Genomic DNA, 17,570 nt, shown 5'->3' with positions numbered 1-17,570 from the left:
ATCCTGCAATCAGCAGGAGAGAGAGAGACACAGAGAGAGAGAGACCTTCTATTTGTAAGACAGAAAGTTATTCAAGGAAAAAAAGAATGTTTGATCATTGCTAGCTAGTCACTCTTCTAGTCTGATTAAAGCATATAAATTCATTGCCTTGGCACTTAATGAAGAGCCAGGAGATGGCACCAAAAGTGCTACAGGATGTGCTCTGTAAGAATGTTTACCTGTGTGTGTTGTAGCTGTTAAGAGGTATTAAAAGGGTTAGACATTGATGGCACACAAGAAAGGAAGAGAACAGTCTGTTTATTTCACTTTTAAATATACATGTTCTTAATTTGAAGTGCAGCTCTTGACTTAGTTCTTACATTATTTATTATTATTAGACACCAATGCCTTCTCAGCATATTTATTTTGTTAAATTACACCTCTGAAATTAAATGCAGCCTCTTGTCAGCTTTAATGTTCCTCTGCCTATTCTTATAATTATTATTGATAAGAGGTGACTTTCAAGTTAACAGCCAGTGGATTGATAAGGCAGCTGTTATTATGTTACCTGAGTGCTTTTTGGAAAGCTTAGCTCAAGGGCAAACCGTGATTTCTCCAGTGTGGAATGCTGAATCCCCAGCCTGCAGACTGCTGGCAAAAGTGGTGTTTGTGGCTGTGCTGTGACACTGGGGTGACATTTGACAAGCTGCCCCAACCTGCCCAGCTGTGTGCACCTGAGATCAGTGGCTGTGGCGGCTCTTGGGGGTGCACAGGGGGGTTTCCCCACTGTTTATTTCCGAGCTGGCACAGGGTTTCTGCTCCTTTCTCTTCTGCTCTTCCCTCCTGCTCTCCGAGGCCCTTCTCTTCATCCTGAGGTAGAAGATCCGGTTGGCTTCAGGGTGGGTGACCTTGCAGAGGGGCATCCTGTAGATGGCTGGGTTTTCTGAAGTGATCAGCAGGAAGAGGAGGGCGGAGAGGCAGAAGGGCCAAGTGCAGACTGGCAGCCCGAGCTGCGAGGGGACAGAACAGACACCGGGCTGCACTCAGGGACAGCGTTTTGGTGCTTTTTACATCTGCCTGTGGCTAAACTCTTGCATTTGGGAAGCTGGGGGAGCCTGTGCTTTCCCTGAAGGCAGAGTGGCTACCGAATGCTGACTGAGCTGGCCATGCAGAGGTCTCTGGTTCACCTGGAGGGTGTGGAGCTGCACAGAGCACCCAGCACTGGACAGCTCAGTCCTTCCAGAGGTGCAGCTGTTGGTGCTGAATGGCACCAACACTGAATCAAGCTCCAGAGCTCTGATGATGGCAGTGAAAGCCAAGACACCCAGCTCACACATAGACACTTGAACTCTCTAATGAAAGAGCCAAATTCTACTATGTCTGCTCTGTAAAACATCATTTATTGAGGGTGTTATTCACACATTTTCACTCTCCCCAATGTGATGTCACTGGCATCACATTCAGCCCTCAGTCCTCTCTGTTTCCCCACCTCTTGACCTGAATTAAGGTCTGCCAAAAAGAAGATAATAAGAATACAAGGTGGGTGTCCTTTTTCCTGATGCCTCCCAAAAACAAGTGTGCTTAAAGCAGCCCATATGCAGGGAAGTACACAGTACTGAGAGGGTGCCAGATGAAAATATTTAGTGCACAAAGCTGCTAGTTCTAATATTTTTTTTATTTTAAGTTAGTAAATCAATTTAATTAAAATATGGTTTTGTTTTATTCTCTCAGATCTTAAAGAAGAAACAAAGACTGGCATTTCTGTATTCGCTCCATTCTTGATTTGTCCAAATATAATAACTTTGTACTTAACAGAACAGTCTTCCCCTCATTTCAATATTCATACCTAGTTCAAAGTTTAATAATATCTGTGGGCAGGGCTGGAGAAAGATATTGAAAGATGCAAATGAAAATTTAGATAATTTGGAATTGCTAAAAGATAATGTTCAACTGTGTATTTAATCTCAAACTATATGCTGTTGCTGTAACTCACACATATGTGCACAGCCCTGTTGTGGATAACATACTCCAAAAGTCTTTGAAATCTTATTATCAGATATAAAGTCTTCAGGGGCACAATTCAACTGACACAGAGTTTGTACAAGACCTGCCAACTGGCTGCAGCATTCAAATTTCAGTGCTGTCAAAGCTGACATGGAGAATTTTGAAGCATTTCCTTAACATTAGATTGGAACAAATCAAAGTACAGTTAAAACAAATAAATCAAAAACCACAACTAAAACACAAAACCCCACACTTACCACAGAGAGGGCATTAGCAAGAGCTGCTCCGGAGTAGGCACAAAATAATGCTGAGAAGAAAAGACCAAAGAGAACTCAGGATGAGGAAAATATTGTTCAATTCTCCAAAGAAAATATAAAAAAATAGCAATATTGTTCAAATGTACAGCAAAATATCATCCCAGCTACCTGGTGTGAGGATCACTGATACAATTCAACAATTAGTTGAAATGTCCCTAGAGAAAATGCCCTCAAGTTGCAGCAGGGTTGAATTTAGGTTGAATATTAGGGACAAAATTTCTTCACTCAAAAGGCTGTCCAGCCCTGGCTGGACTTGCCCAGGGCAGTGGTGGATTTTAGAGGTATTTTCCAACCCAAATGGTTCTGTGACTACATTTCATCCTGTCTGCTCTGGACAGATAAATCATGAATGAAGAGCATGGTTTTGTCACGAGCAAGTTATGGTGGCATTTATTTTATCTTTAATTTCTTTTTATTTGGCACGACCTGACCCACATGCAGTGGGAATTGCAGAAATTCTCCAGCAGTGCTGGACCTGAGAAGCTCCCTGTCCTGTGGCTGCACAGCACAGCCAGCTAGCAGGGAGACTCTGTGCCCCAGGATTCCAGGGATGGCAGAACCAGGAAGCACCCAAGCACTCAACCGAAGAAGGAACAGCTACTGAGAAATCCAGAAACTGTGCTCAGGACAGAAAATGACTGAGATAAAGATTATTGGAGTCTGGATAAAACTTACAGGAATGTCTTAAATGGGAAATTTCTTTCCTTAAACTGCTCCCATAGTGCCTGGTTTTGACTGCTGTTGGAGGTGGGGTCTTTGGTACATGGATTTTAAACTGACCTGGTGCAACAGCTCCCTTCTTATGACACACTTCCTCTAGTGATACATATAATTATGAAAAGGCTGCTTCTGCAAATTTGTTGAGTTGTTAATTTGTTAACCATGCTTGTGGAAAAGCCTGTGCTCCTTTCACAAACATTACATCCACCCTTTCTAGATCTTTCCACATTATCAGAGTCTAATACTTTTCTCTCTGTACTCACTTGCACCTCCAAGCCCAGTGCTGATGCCATCAGAAAAAAGCTCTTGCACAGTACCTACTTTTGGGACAAACAGAGTGATGGCTGACTCTAAATCCAAGCTCCTCATAGGCTGCCTGGCTGCACAAATTTTTTGTCTTCCCCTTCTGTAAAAGGCACTCACCACAGGCAAGTGACAGCAGATGTGTCTGCCAGGTCAGGGCGTAGAACATTCCCCCGATGGCGATGCAGGCCAGGGCACAGTTGTAGTTGTGCAAGCCAAGGTAGATGCTGTCAAATGGGGATGCAATGCTCAGAGCTGCAAGACAAAGGGCAGGGCTGGGAGGTCAGGTGTGAGAGGTACCTGTGGCAGGATGTCCTCCCCCTCCCCTCTATCCTTCTGCTTCATGGTGGAACACAGATAACTCTGGTGGGGTCAGAAGCCCAGCAGGAGGTTATCTTGTGGTGCCCAAAGGTCTGAGACCTCTAACCTTGAATTCATATTTTGGTATGGAGAGAGGATGTGAAAAGAGAAACAAAGAAATGAGTATGTGACCGAAAGGCACTCTTTTACAACTATAAAGCTCATGAAAAATATCCCAAAAGCAAGCAGAAGTTTTCTACATACACTCTGAAGATGTGCAAGGAGCTTCTCCCCAGAGTCTGGATGCAGGCTCTGTGGTTACTGTATTGAGAATTGGGTGAAAGGATTCCTAAGTATTCTCCACCACCAATCAGCTGGTAAGATACTTTTGGTTCCTAAGTTATATTATTCTTGCAAGCTTTTAATAAGAATAGGTACCTTTTCATAATTGCAGTTTAGCTACTCATAATTTGCAATCATATTATTCCTGTGTAGTATGTAGTTTGTTCTAGTTTTTATCTCTGTCATTTTCTGTGTCTGATAAATGATAATTAATATCATCTTAGACTTAATCAGCCATTATTAAAGGACCTGGAGAATGAGACCAGGTCTTGGGGTGTTGGCCACCCTAATAAGAGTTCCTGCCTGTTGCTAGAGATCTGAGCAAACAGCAGAAACTCATCTAAAACTCCTGTCTCCCATTCATAACAGTACCTGCAGGAGGGATCTGCCATCTCTTCCTTGTAGCATCTAGATGGATTTATCTGTGCTCACACAGGCACATGCAGGGAAAGGAGGATGTCAAAGGAGGCTCATTGTTTTGGAGCTATGATAATGTCCCTGTGGTGGAATTTGGCCCAGCCTCAAAGGTTTTATTCGGACAAAACTTTCTGTGTATTGGCTGAGTGTGTTGTCTCCACACACACAGGTGGAGGATCCAGGCAGTGTGTGGGAGAATCTTCTCAACTGGGTGTCCTCCTTGCAGAAAATTGTGCCCAAATACAGTTTAAACCTCACACATTCCATTATTTTGTATATCAGAGGCACAACTGCATGTCTTTTGTGGGAGTGAACAGAGCTTTCCATCTCTTCTGAGTGACCTTTGTGAGATATGGTCTAGTTACTAGAGGTGGTCACTTCACCTCTGCAGTGGATATTCTCCACTGGGATGGGAACTGAGGCTCTGCTCCAAACCTGACATCTCAGAAACTTCTGCAGCATTTCTCACAGGGTTCAGGAGTAACAATGAAAAAGGGAGCACAATAGGTAGTGCACAGGCCACCTTCCTGACACTTGTAATATTAATACATTTCCTGCTGTATTGCCCTTGTCTCTCTCTGTTTTATCACCCTGCTTGTCTCCAGAAACTTTCCTCTGACCTTTCCATTCTAGATTAAATGTCAGAGCTGTACAAGATCTGCCACATGCTCTTAGCCATACAAACTGTGGACAATTTTGTTTAAAAACACAAATATAAGGTGGGTCATGCCTTGTACAAAGTGCTTCTGAGCACAGAGAACTTCTTGTTGGATCACTGCCTTTTCCAAGGTTGTTGAATTCGACTACATTTATTCCATCACTTGTTTTTATTAAAATTGGTCACCTAAGTGTTATTAATTAGGTCTAACCTCTAGGGTCAGGCTTGTGTCTCTTAGTATTGTTTTGCTCTGGTTAGTGGAGAGACAGGACATTTCAGTGGCATTCATTAGCTGTTTTTTCAAATCCACAGAAAGACTGAGCAAACTGCATCCCAGAAAATCTATTTCTATTCCTTGGCTGATTTGTTGTGAGACAGACTTTTGCTTGTGGTGGTAATTTATAAACAATTGTGGTGGCAAGTTCTGGAATTCTTTCTCTAGGTTTCCTTATGATCTCCCTGGGATTCATCACATCCAGGGGCTAGAGGGTTAAGTAAAGTGGAACAAACCACCTGCCTGAGTTACAAATCTAATAACAAATGCAAAGTTTAAAGAAAATCTGTTTCTGTTCTTACCTTCACTGTGTGTTGTGTGACCTTTAGCAACAGCTTTCAAATTTAGAGACTGAAAAATCAGAGGGTTATCCCACCTCCAAGCTGATGCAACTTTGAAGTCTGGACAGAATCTGGCTTGGATAAAGACACCCTGGTTGCAGAAATGATTTGGTAAATATTTCTCACCTGCAAACATCCCCACGGTCGATCCAATTGCAGCATGTAAACAAATCAGTGGGGAGGAGATAAGCAGAGCCACGAGGAAAATGCCTCCAGTCCAGGGGTTTCCACAGCCATACACTTGACCAACACCAACTGGGATGGATTGCAGGAGCTACAGCAGATGGCAGAAAAAGGCATGTTGTTGTGTGTTTGAGCCCTGAGGGACACAGCAGATGTTTTGTCCCTTTGGCTGAAAAGGGAAGGGAGGAACCCTGGCTCTGAGTTGAACTGTGAGTACCTCACAGAATCATGGAATGGTTTGAGTTCAAAGGTACTCTAGAGATCATCCATTCCAACCCCCTGCCATGGCAGGGACAATTTCCACTATCCCAGGTTGCTCCAAGCCCTGTCCAGCCTGGCCTTGGACACTGCCAGGGATCCAGGGGCAGCCACAGCTTCTCTGGGCACCCTGTGCCAGGGCCTCCCCACCCTCACAGACAGGACTTTTTTCATAGTATTTCATCTAAACCTTCTCTCTTTCAATTGGAAGCCATTTCTCCTTGGGAGGAATGGCTTCAAATGTCCCTCCAGACTCTTGCAAATAGTATTGCTCCATCTTTCCAATAGGCTCTCTCCTGGTATTGGAAGGCCTTAGTTAGATCACCCCAAAACATTCTCTTTTTCCAGGCTGAGCAAAGCCAGTTCTCTCAGCCTTTCCTTTTACAAGATGTGCTTCATCCCTCTGCTCATCCTGGTGCCTCCTCTGGCCTGGCTGCAGCAGCTCCAGCTCCTTGTGCTGTTGTTCCCAGGGCTGGGGCAGCTCTGCAGGTGAGCTCTCACCTGAGCATAGGGGCAGAGGGGCAGAATCCTCCCCTCCCTGCTGCCCACACTGCTGGGCTCAGCCCAGGGCACAAGGGGTTCAGGGCAGGTGCAGCTCTCACCTACAGCACCTTCTCCCTTCTCCAGGGCTGCTCCATCTGCTCATCCCAGCCTGGATTTATCCCAGGGGTTTCCCCTACCAAGGTGCAGCTCGTACCCTTGGCCTTGTAAAACCTCCTGAGATTCCCTTGGGCCATTTCTCCAAAAGAAGGTCCCTCTGGATGTCCTCCCATCCTCCAGGTGTGTCAGCTGTCCCTCTCAGCTTGGTGACATCTGCAGATTTGCTGAGCGTGCCCTCGATCCCTCTGTGTCAGTAATGAAGACATTCAACAACAGCAGTGCCCATATGGACCTCTGAGGGACACCACTTGTCCCTGCTGTCCATCAGGACTCTGAGCCATTGACCACAACCCTCTGGAACAGTTACCCTTGTGCTCTTTTGGCAAGGTGACCCTCCAGAGCTAGGACTAGATGTGAGGGGACAGGATATGGATGAGTTTCTGCCACTTTGAAATCCTGATGTTTCCTCTGAATTATCATATTGCCACTGGGTGTGTTGCTGAAGCTTTTTTAACCACATCTGGACAAGCAGGAGGGCATATCCAGATGTGTGTGGGATGTGTTCCAGGGCCTGTTCCTGGGGGGTTTGTGGCACTGCTTTCTTTGCACTGAATTTCTGTGCATTGCTCCTGACTTATTCTGACCCATGGGAGAATGTCACCCAGAGATGTCACAGCCTTCATGCTCCCCTGCTCAGTGGAACCCCCTAACCCTGTGGGTGTGGAGCTCACCAGAGGCACATTGATAGCAGACCAGGTGATGTTGGGCACTGCAGCAACAGGCTTGATGAGGGTTGTGGGGAAGAAGGGGTTGTAGTGTCCTGTGGCTGCCAGGTACAGAGTCACCGCGATGTTGAAGGGCAGAGTGAGGACAGGAAGGTCCCATTTGCTGAAGATGGATCCCAAAGCACTGGACAGCACTGGGCTGAGAACAGGAGAAGAAATACAAATATAGCTTGTTCACATCAATTTATAGTGGTGAAACAGCTCTCCTCTTTGGTCATAAAAAGGTAATTTTGGCAAATAAAAGCCAAGGCAAATTCCTTGTAGAAACACCAGATGGTGAATACCTTAATATCTCAATCTGCATCAAACAAAGAGTTAAAGAAAGCTGTTCATCTTTCTGAAAAAAATACTCTCATGTCCATCCATGCATCCAATAAAGCGTTTAGGCGTGGACAGGTTTTGACTTCTTATTCACTTGGAAATTTGGACAAGAAACAGAAAAGGAAATTTTGGGAATGTCATGTAAGGAACTGTGGAGAACCTCAGATAGTCTAAAAAAGCTGCTGTCTTGAGGAGGCAAGAGGGAGCTGGAAATGACACAATTTGCCTTTTTTGTTTGTTTTGCTTTGCTTTATTTTTGTTTAAAAATTTGAAGGGTAGCAGGTGATGGCTCTGGAAGAGAAATAAAGCAGAAGAGGTGATCAAAGCGGATGGAAAATCTTTTATTAAGAAAGATGTAAATATTCAGTATGTTAGACACTGTTTGTGGGGAATGAGAAGTCCTAAGGACATAAAAGGCCCAACAGAGTGTAAGATGAAACCACCACTGTAACTGAGCTGTGAAAGGTGGTGGTGACAGACTTCACCCAGACCTTGACTGATGCTCCTGGGGATGAACAATGAGACTGATCCCATTGTGTGCTACCCAGGTACCATCCAAAATCATACAGCATTTTCTGAAAACTGAAACTTGTTTTTAAAAACCTTGATTGAATATTTTTAGCATGCCTAATACTTGGGGTGACATTCTACCTGTTAGAGACAGAACATAAAAAGCATGCAAACCTTGAAATAAGAGGGTCTTTCCCTAATTTCTTGTCTGTAGAACCTGGGACATAAACTTTGCCTGTTCTGTTTTCCTTGGGACATTTCCACACTGCCTCATTTCCACTTGAAGTGTGTACATGAAGGGCTTTATGGCAGCATATTGGCAAGGTAATATCTGATTTTTATGGGGCTCAGAAAGATTGAGGGAGAGAGCAAATGGACGGTCCTCAGTGGAGATGACCTGTCCTCTCTTTACAGCTGAGCTTTTCTGCTACAGGTGAGCGGAATAGCACTTACAGTCAACTCCACATAGCAGTGAACATTACAGTTTATAAAAAATCAGTTTAAAAATTTTAATTTTCAAGGAGCTGCATTTGAGCCCTAGAAGGTCATTAAGCTGGTTATAATAAAAAACGACCCCACCCATGTTATTTGACATTTCAAAAGCAACCTCTTGTGTCCTGCTGTATAGATACTATCAGTGGGAAAAATGCTTTTTTCTCCCTGTGTAATCTCAGATGAAGCCTATTCTTTTTTTGACAAGTTTGGTTCCCAAAGGAGTTTAGAGATTTCCTTGCTTGCAGCTGTAGGAAAAAAAAATCAGTACTTCAGTGAAAATGGTGTCCTAATTTCTGTGCTGAAATGCAAAGCTTCTGTCACTTACACATCTTGTTGGGAAAAAAGGAAACAGTTAAATAAATGCTGACTTCTAAAGATGAAATTCAAAGTATTTGTTAAAAAATCACAGAAGTGTCTGATTTTAAAATCTTTCAGCTCTACCTTAAAGTCTTGTGAACTAAAGAATGAAGAAAATTTTGAACAAAAAGCCTCAAGGAATTCAGGCAGACAAGACAAGCTAAACATTCTTGCAACATGTCCTGGGTTTTGAGACACTGTTATAAAATGACCTATGCCGAGAAGGACTAAAGAAATGAAATACAAAACAAATCTGATCTTAAAAGTAGTGAAAATCCAATAATGACTTGCATCTTACTGCTTATAGTGATTACAATGTGACTATTAAATTAATTTCAGTTAAGGCTGTTAAATAGATTCTGCAGTGCTGTTCAGATCCATATTTAAAAACAGCAAAATTTAATCCTGGAAGGACATAGTATGTCCTTTGGAGCTACTAGGAGGAATTAATTTTTCTCATGAGTGGCTGCATATCTGAATAGGGAAATATTGAATTCAGGATTCAGGATACCTCAGGATGAGCACAGGGTTGGTTCAGTGCCTGGATGAGGAAGAAGTGTTGCCATGCTGGTCACAATGACCTCCACCCCAGTGTGTCCAGGTCGTTTGTAGCCACACCCATCCTTTGAGAACTGTCCCCAGGAGGAGCAGTGGCACTTACCAGGCTGTTGATATCACTGCCACAGGAGGGAGAAGCCACCAGTAGTAATCCCCTTTGTCAGAGTAGACAGCCATGAGCAGCCCCACCAGGATCCCGTTGTAGCCATGCAGCCCTGCTGCGATGGATGACCTGTGATGGAAACAATTCCAAGGGGGAAAGCTGGGCTGAAGGTGGACTTTTGTGGTGACCTACAAATTGCAATTTATAAGTGCTCTGCCCTGGTGAAGGGGTGAAAATCAGTGAGGTTACTGATGTACTGATGTTTTGCACCAGTGTGTGGAAGGGGAAAGTTTGGGGACTGCTGGATGATGATGGTCTGGAGGGGTCCTTGTGGCTTGAAGGACCTGCATGGCTGTGACAATGGCTAGGGGTCCTTGTGGCTTGAAGGACCTGCATGGCTGTGACAATGGCTATCAGAGAGAGAACTGTCTTTCCATGAAGACAGCCAGCCACTGGGAGAGGTCAGTTCTTCTCTGGCCACAGCTCTCTGTCTTCACCTGAGTCTTCTGTCTCTAACAAGGGGCAGTGAGCTCTCAGTGGGCTCCAGAATATATCACAACCATCAATTTTCATTAAGTGCATGAGGTGCCACTTACCTGTCCTGACTGAGGGCCAGTGCAGTTAATGTGGACACAGTGGTTCCAGTGCAGCCTGTGAGCATCCACCAGGGGCTCTGGATGAAAAGCCCCACTAAAATGATCAGCCCACTGAGAGGGTTGTTGACAAACATCACCTGAGAGGTCCCTCGCAAGATCCAGTCCACCAGCTGAACCATTAAGGGCTTGTCTGGAGGAGATCAAGGGAAAATACTGTCAAAAAGGCACCATTTTAGCAAATCATGCTCATCTCTGCAGCCTCTTTCTGCGCACATCACCTTTCTGGGTGATGTGTTAACAACTCTGTAAAACCACTTTCTGATTTATTGTTGTCTCTGCATATTTTGCATCTGGCACTTGAGAACCAGTAGGGATGGACTGGGCACTGCTATAAAATTCATGGAGGGACAGACAAACAAGTGATTTATTTATGGTGGCCAAACAATAGTCAAAGGATTACTTGCATGGTAGATCACTTTAGATTCTGCTATAAATTTAGTAAGGAGACAGACTTTTTGGTGTATAACTCGAATGCAGAGAGGGACTCTGAAGCTACTTTGTACATATATAGGGAAATATGAAAAGGAAGCAATTTTTTGCTGTTTTAGGAAGAAAATCAATGATCCTGAACATGGAGGTATGCTGTGTATAGGAGATGGGGTCAAAGGTGTCTAAAAAGTATTTTGAGAGCTAAAGAACCTAAATTAGAAAACCGTAATTACATCTTGGGCTGTGCTCAGGGCACAGAGGCATTTCCAGAGGACAAAGAATTATTGTTCTTTAGAGGAGGTTATTGAACCTGGGCAGAGCAAACAGGGACCAAGCACAGGTGAGTCAGGTGAGTGCAGGGGGAAGGTGGGATGAGGGCAAAGCAATAACTTTTTGCTGCTGGTTCTTCTACTGCAAATTGACTTGAATTTTTCTTCTGTCTCTCTTCTGGGAAAACTGCAACCATTTCTGAGCTGCTGTGTGTTATTAAAGGGTGATGGAAGGAGAATGGATAACAAAGAGAAGCCACTTGCATGTCCAAGATGTTCATGCAATGTGTATACACAGCTTTTATCTTCTCCAAGATTTGAAATTAATTATGTTAACTTAGTCTGTTAATTAGGTGCAGCATTAAGTGCCAGGCTACTTTTTGAATATGGGCAGTGAGTGATTCCTAAGAACTTATTCCAGGCAGAGTTAAGGAGAGAAATGAGAAGGAGGAGGAATGTGTTCCTTAGAGAAAAATGACCTGGCTGTCTGAATTAATTTTATCTAATATTTGGTGTTGAGCTACGCAACAGATATCAGCAGTACACTTAGCTTCAGAGTCAAGTATTAACTGTAAAAATTCAAATATAACCAGACAACAGTGGCCAGAGCTCTCCAGAGCACTGAGTAAGAAAAGCTGTCTACAAAGCGTGGACTGCTGAGGTAGAGAGAAAGCAGGAGAAGATATTGCCCTGTGTCTGGAGATCACACTGGCCTGGCTCTAAATGGCTTTCTCCTATTTCTCTCCCATTGCTGGAGCTGTACTGCTAACAGCCCTAGCCTTGACAGAGGACCCACAGTGCTCCACAGCTTCTCAGACTCTCATTCTTAGTAATTCTGGGTCACTTGGACCATCTGCTTGTGAATTGCTCCTGTCTGGACAGTGAACCTTTGAGATCAGCCTTGGCTTCTGTTTTATGGCACTCTAACACCTACAGTGCTCAGTGCTCCCCCAAGACTGGGAAATTTAGAGCTTCTGCCTCTATCAAGAGTCTAGTCTCCATCATCAACCCACATGAGCATGAGACACAGTGGCTGATCCAAGGCAGCTACAAACGAGACTCAACCCCCAGCCCAGAATGTGTGATTCTGGGCACTGCTAATGTGAGATGTGATTCTGGGCACTGCTAATGTGATGCTAATGACATCTGACTGATTAAGTGTGAAAGGCATTTTCGGACTGTGCTGAATTTTGCATGCAGCCCTGGTGATGGCCAGAGGGTGCAGTGAGATTTTCTTCCTGAGAGTGAGATAATTAAAAGGCCAGAGATTTGCAATGAGCTTGGACCATGCTGCTTCTGCTCTGCCTCAGGGGGTGAAACACACTTCACTGGAATTACTCTTGGCAACACAGATATCCCCAACCAGGAGACCCAAGCACATCCCCTCTGCTTACTTTTCATCCACTCTCCATATTCTTTCATTTCTCCCGTGAGATACCCAAAACTATGATGGATCCAATTTCCACCTCTCCACAGCAGGTCCTGGGCTCTTGGCATCTGCTTCTTGTACAGCTCCCTCTCACTGGGATGCTCAGTCACAACGATCTCGCCCAGATCCATCCTCTGTTGGGTGATGGTAAAGGGTAACTGTAAACCACAGAGAAAACGGTTTCAAAAAACATTTTGGGTTTTGACAACCTCCAGAACACTGTGGGGATATCTTTTATCAAAGATGGGATGTTTATAGAGAAGGGATCTGCTGGATCCACAGCTGGGGGTGATGTCTACTGCAGTGGTGTCTCCTCTTGGGGATGGGGACCAGGCAGTGCCCTGCTGCTGTCATGGTGATGCCTGATGGTTTTTTGTCTTTTCTTTTTATACCCTTTTTATACCCTTTCCCTTTCCTTGTACCCTTCACAAACACTTCTTGTACCTTAGCCCCACATGTTTATAACTCTTGTAGTCTGATATTTAGCTTAGTTTGGGGGTTCTCCAGGGGGGAAGATGAAACATTTATAACTATCTCAAAACTAGAGGCTCCAACCTTGGGTGGAGCCTCCTCTCTGGAACAGGTTTTTGTAAACTAGGCTGTAGTCCCAATTGGGGTGGGGATAATTAGAATAGGGGGACAATTACCTAATTTGTTAAGTTTATTACTGGGGGATTTTTGGTAGATATGCTAATTTTTGAGGTCCATTAGATTGTATATATGTTGTACACAGGGTGCTGCTTGGTGTGATTCCACCTTTGATGAGGGATCCTATTGAAACCAAGACAATACCCGTTCCCCCCTATATTGCAGTGTCTGCCTCTTATTTTTACAAGCTTTGGGTATCAGTGGCACAGACATGCAGGGGGAAAGAGGGATATGGCATGGGTGCAGCATCCCACCCTCAGTGCAGCTCCTGATCCAGCCTGTGACAAGCTGCTGGTTGGACAAGGGATCTGCCATCTGCCAAAAAATGTAGTACCTGTGTGCTGACCATGTTTGGCTGAGTGCAGCTACTGTAGCAGGTGCTGAGAAGGGAGCCTGCTGGTGTTTGTCCAGCAGTGAGCTGGGGGGAAGCAATGCAAATTTCCAGGACAGCAGCAGAGAGTAGGGACAAAAAAATACAAGAGAAGAGGCTTATGGTTTTTTTATGTTTTGCGTTGGAGCTTTTATATATCACTGGAAATCTATGATGCTCCTCATCCCACACCTGCCTTTGATAGACCATCAAGAGCAGCCTGAGGTAACATCAAAGCATTGCACAGAAATCAGCATCCATGTTTCATAGGTTTGTGACAAAGATAAGCACATTGGCTCAGGGCTGTGTGCTCTTTAGCTAGCAGGTGAATATTCAGCAGGACTAGGGGTTTATTAATCTTCCAATTATAGTTGCGGGGCTTTGCTCATTAAAAAGTCTATTATGATATAAACCCTAAAGAGAAAATACACTGCACTGCAGCCTGGTGAGCTGCACTGCAGGTCACACCCTCAAAATTGAATCCCTGATGCCCGAGGGAGCCTAGCATCAGCTGTGGGCTTTGCTCTGGTGATTTTGATAAGGTGTGTCAGGGTTTCTTCTAGGTGGTGCCCCAAAATGGACTGTGCAGTGCAGGGTTTGCCCCCTGTTTTGTGGAATATGGGCACCATCTTCTGGCGGGAGCCTGTTTTTGGGTAGCTCACACAGTCCGGCTGTCAGCATGCAGCACAAGGGATGCTCGGCTGCAGGAAAGGCTTCCTTGCAGAGAGGAACACTGACAGGCAGGTGGCCAAAATACCCGTGGCTCTGAATGCTTTCAGAAGGTCCTCGAGCACCGAAAGCTGCTTTCCCTGCGCCCCTGGCAGCACATTGCTGAGCACAGGCCGGCGTTGCTCGGCTCCTGTTCCCCAGAGCTCTGGCTCTCTCTGCCGGCAGCTCTTCCCCACGGCAGCGAGAGCCTTTGGGATGACCTTCCCCATCCCCAGCCTCTGGCAAGAGAGGCTGTGGTGTGAGACTGTAAAAACTAAACCTGGGCATCAAATTGTTTGAGCTTAAGGGAGCAGGATTAAGGAAGGTATCAAGTGGTTTAAAACCAAAAAAATGTGGTTGTGCAAAAAGTAGACACCCGCAAACCTTGAATCAGACAATCAGAGAATGGTTTGGGTTTGAAGGAACCTAAAAGCTCATCCAGTTCCACCCCCTGCCATGGGCAGGGACGCCTTCCACTATCCCAGGTTGCTCCAAGCCCTGTCCAGCCTGGCCTTGGACACTGTCAGGGATCCAGGGGCAGCCACAGCTTCTCTGGGAAACCTGTGCCACAGTCTCACAGCCAGGAATTTCTTCCTTCTATCTAATGTAAATCTCCCCTGTTTTAGTTTAAAATCATTCCCTGTGTCCTGTCCCTCCATGCCTTGTCCCCAGTCCCTCTGCAGCTCTGCTGGACCCCCTTTAGGCCCTGGCAGGAGCTCTGAGCTCTCCCTGGAGCTTCTCCTGTCCAGCTGAACACCCCCAGCTCTGCCAGCCTGGCTCCAGAGCAGAGTTGCTCCAGCCCTTGCCCATGAGTCTTTCATGGGGTTGTAAACAGGGAGGTTTCAAGGTTCTGCAAAGCTGTGCTCAGTGCAGGAACAAGCAAGGAGCAAAAGAAGAGAGAGGGAGTGGTTTTATTATCTCTCTTTGTTTTCTAATCTCTAATCTGAATCTGGCCAGAAGTTGAGTCCAGTCCCTGGTTTCAGATTAAGGCAGCCTTGGTGACTGTCATTTTTGGCTATTCCTTGTGCCTAGCTAGGAAGGCTTTGGTGTAGGGAAACCCTGAGCTGGAGTTCCCCTTCTCCTCCCATGTGTCTTTAGGCTGAGGGAAATTGTAGTGGTTAGATATTGGGAATTTACATCCCTCTGAGGCAGGAAGAGACCAGGTCCTATGGAAAACCAGATATTTGTGCCTGGATACCTCCCATGAGCACTGGGGTTTTGTAAGGTCCATAATTTCCTTGGGTGTAGCTCTGGGCACCTTCAGGTGGAAGTCAGGTCATCTCGGCCCACAGCTGACAACAGAAAGCTCCTGCTATTCCCGTGGACAGCTCAACCTGGCTGCTCTAGTGAGGCACCCAGTAATTTTGGGGAAGGACACAGGGTCTGAAGTCAAGAGCACAAGCAGAGAAGAGACTCTAGAGCAATGCCAGGCCAACACCTGGCTGTCACTGAGGTTAACAGTCATATTTAGCAATTGATCTGGTAACAGATAACTCTCTGGTGAGCACTGGAACAGGCTGACCAGGGCAGTCGTGGAATCACCATCCCTAGAAGTGATCAAAAGCTGTGTGGATGTGGCACCTGGGGACATGGGTTAGTGGTGCCTTGGCAGTCCTGGGGACATGGCTGGACTTGGTCATCTCAGAGGGCTTTTCCAGCCCAAACTATTCTATGATTCCGTGATTCTAGTCCATTTTGCCTATTTTGTTTATTTGCTTATGTTCTCCCCGAAGTCTTTTCCAAAGAGTTTCAAGGGGTGAGGTGGGCTCAGAGAGCTGCACTGGCTCCCTGTAAAAGAGACTGGAACATGTCTTTTGGTCTTGAAGTCTTAGGGATGCTTCAGCAAAGAAGATGAGTGGTCATTTGCTGTGAGCAGTAACACCACGAGCTGTGCAGTACAGCTGTTACCAGCAGGGAGAATAAATGCCAAGGGGTTGTGTCTAAGTCATCACAGCACATGAGAAGCTTGTGCTCATTTTAAATCCCACCAGGAAAAATTACTTGTGGGTTTTACAAAGCAGAAACATGACTTCAGAGCTCCTAAACACTGCACTTACAAGACTGCACAGCTCAATTCCCTCTGAAACTGAGATGTGGGACCTGTGTGCTTTTAAATTCTTGTCCTAGCTCACATCATTTAACTGTTAGGGGTTAAGGGCAATGTCGTCATGTTAGACCCCTTTGCAGCCAATTCCTCTCTGTAGAGAGAAACTAATATCTCCAGAGAGTGATTGGTATCTCTTTTTCCTAACATACCTAGTTGAGTTGTGAAAAAGAAAAAAACCAGGGTGTTCTGCTCTCCTTTTCCAAGGGCTGCAGAGAGAGCCTGGTGGCTGAGCTTTTAGAGGGCTGTTTGCAGGCAAGAAAAGTTCCAGCCTGAGAGATTTTGCCAAGGTCAACCTTGAAGTTTTTGGAATTGGGATCTGTAGTCCCAGGCTAGTGCTTTTAGAGTGCTGAGCCATCTGTAATAGGCTTGTAATCTACATCAAGTCAGGCATTGAAGTTCTGGGGCTAGGGAAAAAAACCCAACTGCCTCTTTTTATGATTCCTGTTTGCTTTCTTCTTTTGGACTGGAAGGGAACTAAATCTCATCTTGAATGAAGCACACTCACCCTGCTCAGATGGGAAGGCAAATTGGCTGGAGGAGATTGCTGGAGAATTACCAATTTTGGGGGGAAATAATAGTGCCAAAAAAAAAAAAAAAAAAAGAAAAAAAAGAGAGATTTGGGGGTGCTGAAAGCCTCTGTGCTGCTGCAGTTGGGCTTTACACAAGAACAGCCCAGGGGGCTGGGACAGCTGTGTAAGATCCTGGAGGGCTGTGATGGGCACAGTGATCCCTGCAGGATCACTTCACCCTGGAAAAACACCATTTCTTCGCAGCAAGCACCTGTCAGTCTACTGGTGCTCAGTGGTACAGGCTCCATGAATAATAGAGAAATCATTCAAACAATTATCTAATTAAGGCTAATGAGAGCCTGAATCACTTATGGCACACCTAGGGCTGATGAGGAATTCCTTGAGAAAGGGCCTTTTGTTAGCAAACACCGATTCATCAGCGTGGTAATGAGCAGTCCTGCTTGTTAAGAACATTTTCCAGACTGCAGGGTAGTGCCAGGTGGTGAGGACTCACCTCCAGACCTACCTGTGCCTGCTCATCCCCCAGCAGACAGCTGCTGCAGCCTGCTTTTGAGGCACAGGGTGCTGACAGCACTGAGATCTGTATTTTTTAAGCCTCC

General features: G+C 45.3%; 1 protein-coding gene across 1 annotated transcript; it reads right to left on the bottom strand.

Annotated features, from left to right (window-relative positions):
- Positions 1-427: 427 nt before the first annotated feature.
- LOC146425202 (urea transporter 2-like) lies at positions 428-12,739 on the bottom strand. Its single transcript, XM_085042528.1, has 8 exons — positions 12,574-12,739; positions 10,422-10,611; positions 9,826-9,954; positions 7,428-7,620; positions 5,782-5,929; positions 3,444-3,578; positions 2,241-2,290; positions 428-989 (listed from the first exon to the last, which is right to left on the bottom strand). Exons 1-8 carry the CDS (start codon positions 12,737-12,739, stop codon positions 720-722), a joined length of 1,281 nt encoding a protein of 426 aa, XP_084898654.1. The 3' UTR covers positions 428-719.
- Between the last annotated feature and the right edge of the window lie 4,831 nt (positions 12,740-17,570).

Source organism: Lichenostomus cassidix, chromosome Z (genome assembly GCF_008360975.1).
Source record: "Lichenostomus cassidix isolate B80296 chromosome Z, HeHo_3.0, whole genome shotgun sequence".
NCBI classification, from domain to species: domain Eukaryota; kingdom Metazoa; phylum Chordata; class Aves; order Passeriformes; family Meliphagidae; genus Lichenostomus; species Lichenostomus cassidix.
This window is presented reverse-complemented; position numbering and strand designations above follow the sequence as displayed.